This window comes from Sphaeroforma arctica (assembly GCF_001186125.1).
Source record: "Sphaeroforma arctica JP610 unplaced genomic scaffold supercont1.2018, whole genome shotgun sequence".
Taxonomy (NCBI): domain Eukaryota; class Ichthyosporea; order Ichthyophonida; genus Sphaeroforma; species Sphaeroforma arctica.
In genome coordinates, this window is record NW_014038540.1 from 3,427 (window position 1) to 9,319 (window position 5,893).

Sequence of the window (5,893 nt, forward strand, 5' to 3'; positions counted from 1 at the left end):
ATATGTGTGTGTGTGTGTGTGTGTGTGTGTGTGAGTGTGTATTTATATCTGCTTAATCCTGTATTTTAATGCATATTCTAACTCATGCACAGTAATTGTTGACGCGCTGTTGCGGAATTCATCGGTGGATCCTTCTGTCAACTACAACGAAGCAATCATTAAGGCGACCGAGAATGGCCACATCGAGGTCGTCGTCCGCTTGTTGGTAGACAGACGTGTAGGTAAGCATATATGTACCCTTGTTAAGTTTTTTGTTCGATTGATCCACATACATTTGTTCATATGAATATTATCGAGTGTAATATACTTATTGTTTACCGATTGTGTATAATGAATCTACAATTAAGGAGAATTAACACACAGAGGTGATGGTCCACTTATTGGTAGACAGATGTCTGGTTTTGAATATGTGCGCCCTTGCTTATGGTCCATTTGAATTGTATGTATGTGTTTATATACATAATATCAAATGTACTTTTTTTACTGTATATGGTCAAGAACAACGAAACGAAGCCATAATCAAAGCAGCTGCGAATGAAAACTTTGACGTGGTGGTCCGTCTATCGGGGAGATAGACGTGATATACGTATATGTACATACTTATTGAGCATTGCGTTCCACTCAATAGTTTACTGTCTATCTGTCTGCCATAACGAGGCTGTATTCAAAAATGCTAAAAGACAGACGTTATATATACTACAATGTACTGATATGATACTCCTTTGCATATATTAGAATGTACTGGAATAATGTTCCTTTAAATATATAAGAATATACTGAAATGATACTCCTTTATATACAATCGAATTTACTGAAAGGATATCTCCATTAACCTTGCAGACTGTAGCACAGACAACGACTCGCCACTTCGCCTGGCTTGCGCAAATGGCCACCTGCGTGTGGTAGAGGTCTTGATGGGACGTCCCAAGGTATGTGCACATATTGAAGAAGACAATGGTAAATATTGTATAGAAAAGGATATATCGTATGCATTTCACTATTCTTTGCATATGTATGTGCATATTGAAGGGACCATAAAAAAAGTTGTATAGAATATAGATATATAATGTATATTTACTATTTTTTGAATATGTATGTGCGTGTATCAAAGTTACCATGGCGTCTATTGTATAGCGAATAGGGCTATGTAAAGTAGCTCTCATACCCTTTACATTTTATATCTCAGTCGAACACTCGTGCGTACATCAAGAAGGCCGTACCACTCATAGCGAAAGCGGGTGAAATCCTTAAAACATCTGCACTGTTTCAATGCCTACTTACGCCTATGTTTCATATATACCTGATACATCTCTCACACACAGCTACCTACCAACGCATACTCAGGTAGATCCCAGTGCGTACAACAACGGGGCCCTCAAACTTGCAGCCGAGAACGGTCATGCTGACATCGTGGATGTGCTTTTGGGTGACGAGCGCGTGCACGCAACCACAGACAACCAGTACGCATTCAACGAAGCATGTCGTAACGGCCATGTGGCTGTGGTGGAGTTGTTACTCGACGAGGAAGACATTGATCCTGCGCTGAACAACAGCATTGCTCTGTCTCTGGCTGCCAAGGTGTGTGCTAATATTACATTGAGTGTATGGGTGCGGGGAGGAAAGTGTGTCTGTATCGATATATAAGACTTGTTTATATATGCGTATATACTACTTAAAGAATTGTGCCGGTATACATCAACAGATAACCAGTACGCGTTCTACGAATCATGTGGTATTGGGCATGTGGCTGTAGTTGAGCTCTTGCTTGATGAAGGTAAGATTAATCCTGCCCTGAACAACAGCGTTGCGCTGTCTATCGCAGCCAATATGTGACTTTTATGTTGCTTTATGTGTACTTGCACGTGGAGTCAATAATACTTCACGAATACAACCACTGATACCAAGTACATACAACCACTGATACCAAGTACATACAACCATTGATACCAAGTACATACAACCACTGATACCAAGTACATACAACCACTGATACCAAGTACATACAACCACTGATACCAAGTACATACACTCACTGATACCAAGTACATACAATCACTGATACCAAGTACATACAACCACTGATACCAAGTACATACAACCACTGATACCAAGTACATACGATCACTGATACCAAGTACATACAACCACTGATACCTAGTACATACAACCACTAACACATACGAATACAACCACTGATACCAAGTACATACAACCACTGATACCAAGTACATACAACCATTAACACATCCGAATACAACCACTGAAACCAAGTAAAATACAACCATTAACACATCCGAATACAACCACTGATACCAAGTAGCATACAACCATTAACACATACGAATACAACCACTGATACCAAGTACACACAATCATTAACACATACGAAAATCTAAATTATTACTTACTTAAATCAATATATATACATGACTAATGACATCTCAGAGGGGAAGAAGGTGATGTGTGACTTGCTACTGGAAGATGAGTGGGTGGATGCTAGTGCATTGCAAGATGTTAATACTCATACAACCATACGCACTTCATGCACAAGCTCATTAACACAAAACCTAAACACACAACATTGACATCTCAGAGAGGAAAGAAGGCAGTGTGTGACTTGCTGCTGGACGATGGTCGGGTGGATGTGAGTGTGTTGAAAGATGTACAGGCCAATCGCAAAGCATCCCGCCGAGAGCTTGCGAGAGCACTTAGAGAGTACGAGCCTGAAGTAATCGGTATGTAGATTCTTGAGTATATATTGTATTTGAAGGTATGTGGAGAAAGCACATATGTTACATATACAGTTGCAACAATAACTTTCCTCTATTGCAAGGCGAATGGTAATACTTTGCTCATAACCTATCAACAAACTATTTAAAACCTACTAATAATTAGTTGTAATCCAGATATAACCTATATATAACTTACTTATAATCTATCTATAGCCTATTTTAACGAATTTGAAACCCATATATGAGCTATTCACAATATATTTTAAACCTATTTATACCCCATCTATAAGCTATTCGGCTATTTATAGCCTATGTACATCCTCTTTGTAACCTATATACAACCTATTTATAGCCGTGAAATATACCTACCCTGCACAGAGTGGAGCGGCCCTGTGTATCGACCGGTGACCAAAGCGTCTCCACAAGCCAACGCAAAAGACAGAGCCACTGACTCTGACAGTGAACACATACCCATTACCATGACAACTGATGAATCCGTGGAGGATACCCAGATGGAAACCCCACACACCGACATTGATACTGTTGCGCTTGCTGCCGAAGAGGCATCTGTAGCAGAATCTATTAATAGCACGGAAAGCACTGGTGTGACACCGTCTACATCCTCAGATGGCGATGGTTTTACTGCGCCCAAGGTATGTGACCTTGTGTATAGTAATGGATGTATGGTTATCCCTGTGTGCTGAATGCATGTGTATGAATAACGTGCGTATTAGAGAGCATACATTGAAAGTGCGTATATATATTTATATATAAAATCCTACACATGTTTGTTCGTACAATTTGCATTCAAGGTATGTGTTCGTGAGTGTGGTGAGTGTACGTATCGAAGTATCATGGTTTTCAATCGGGGTCAGATGTGAGTTGGTTGCGGACCACTCTTGATCTAATATAGTGACGACCGTCGCGGAAAATCCACCGCCGAAAAACCTGGTTTACGCGATTCATCCCGTCGGCGACTTCTTGAAGCTTGACAAAGAAAGCTTTGACATCTAAATTGCAAGATCTGTCACCACACCATTTGTAGGATCTGTTACGAACATCAGATCGGGGCAAAATGAGCCCCTATCCCAAGCATGCAGTCCAGGGCAAAACAGACCCTAAAACCCAGGGCAATTGGCGCTCAACTCTGCACACAGGACCGCGGCGCTATGACACTTGTACGGTCATACCCTCGCGTATACGACCACATTTGATCGATGTGCAATATGTGGGCCCAAATACAGGACTGTATGTAGATACACATGAGAGATCAGCAACTGACGAGACAAGTAGCAGTGCTCGTGCACACACCCACACCTACACCCACACCCACACCCACACCCACACCCACACACCCCCTCTCAGCCACAGGCAGACAGACACATTCGCGTATATGCACACAGACGATACTACACACCCACAAAATAAAACTACAGACCTCCCTATACACACTGGGGTTGCCAGCAAGAATAGACGCAAGCACCAAACACGCCAGGCACTCAGAGATGGGCAGACCCGAGCCCTGCTCGAAGCCGTGTGTGAGGTGTTGAGTGCGCGCAAACGGCCGCGTACACTCCCATACGCATACAACCGCACACGCACACACACACACACACACATACTCGTACACACACGTGTGCGGGCATGCACACGCACACGCACACGCACGCCTACGGCGTCTCTCTCTATCCCGCCATCAGACCACCCGCCTGGTACACTGGCACACATGCACAGGACATGCCTGTGTTTGTTCCGTTGCGTAGCTGTTCTATTAGACTACAGTCTACTGCACACACTAAGTGCAGTGGGAGGGTGTGCTGATGCGCGTGTGCGTGTGAACCACCACAAAGCCGTTGGTGCGCTGTGTGCGTATCTGCTACTGTTGAACGCACAGGCGGTGCTGATTAAGGTCACGAGCTACACGCGAACGCGTGCGTGGCAGGCTATAAATAGAACAGGGCCATGGGAAGGGTTTATAAATAGCAACCAATCAGATGAGCTGGGAGCACCAGACAGAGCCGGCCTTATGGAGAGGCCTGGTGTGCACATATATGACGTAACAACCGGGCGAGGCGCTGTACGGGACAGCGCAAAAACAACACGTGTAATAATCAGGCCTCCTACTTGGTCTCGGGATGGTTTTGAATTGGTGGGTGGCTGTGTGGTGTAGATTGTAGTCTGGCTGACGAAAGGAAACGCTGGGGGTGGGGGACTTACCAGTTCCCGAAATGTATATGAATATATACTACACATGAATGTATTTATATGAATCAATTATATTCATGAGTGACTGTGTATGTATCAAACATACAGGATGCATACTTATACAATCACAATCGCGCCCTGGCGTGTATGACGCACTCATAAATCACATGTACGTCGATGTCCTCAGTCAGTACAGCAGATTCGCTGGAGTGCGATACTATCCACAGACGCAGAACATGCTGAAGGGCTCTCAATCGCCTTCAAAACACTAATATGCATTATATTACTCAGACTTCAGGTTAAATTTTGCATTATATTTGAATTTTAGGTTAAATTACCATCAGGAAAGTACCCAGTTAGATTCAAATCAGCACTCAGGACAAGTCTTCTGCGGATTTTCGTTTGTCAATGCCATTTAAATCGACAATTGGGCAGGAAACGGCAGTTCTCACAGTAGAAGTTTATGTAATGCCCATCAAATATCTGCACTCATCGACGCCTTGATTTCTAGCAAACGTATATGTATATACATATACATTCAAGATGTATATACATGTCCTTTCAACTTAAGATGCAACAACATGTACAATTTTGAGATGTTTCTACACATATACTCAAGTACATTGGAATATGAAATATCGACCATCTTACACGTAATCACTACTAACTCTTCTGTACAGCCTTCGCTAAGATCAACCAGTCCCGCGGTTCCAAAAGGCAAAGCTACCAATTCACTCACACATTCAGAGACAGTGACTACTCTAGAACACCAACAACTCCATCAGGCCAGTCGTCCATCGCTGGTAAACATACCCTCACCTTCCGGTACGAATAATGAATATGTATGTATATATATATATATATATATATATATATATATATATATATATAGTGTGTGTGTGTGTGTGTGTGTGTGTGTGTGTGTGTGTGTGTGTGTGTGTAGTGTGTGTGTGTGT

At 42.6% G+C, this 5,893-nt stretch overlaps 1 protein-coding gene across 1 annotated transcript; it reads left to right on the forward strand.

Moving 5' to 3' along the window:
* Positions 1-2,593: 2,593 nt before the first annotated feature.
* Positions 2,594-4,834, forward strand: SARC_12019 (hypothetical protein; the record flags this gene model as incomplete). The annotated part of the gene is made up of 3 exons (XM_014293883.1): positions 2,594-2,735; positions 3,111-3,385; positions 3,778-4,834. Coding segments are annotated over 3 exons (1,474 nt in total), but the record flags the coding sequence as incomplete, so codon positions are not given.
* Between the last annotated feature and the right edge of the window lie 1,059 nt (positions 4,835-5,893).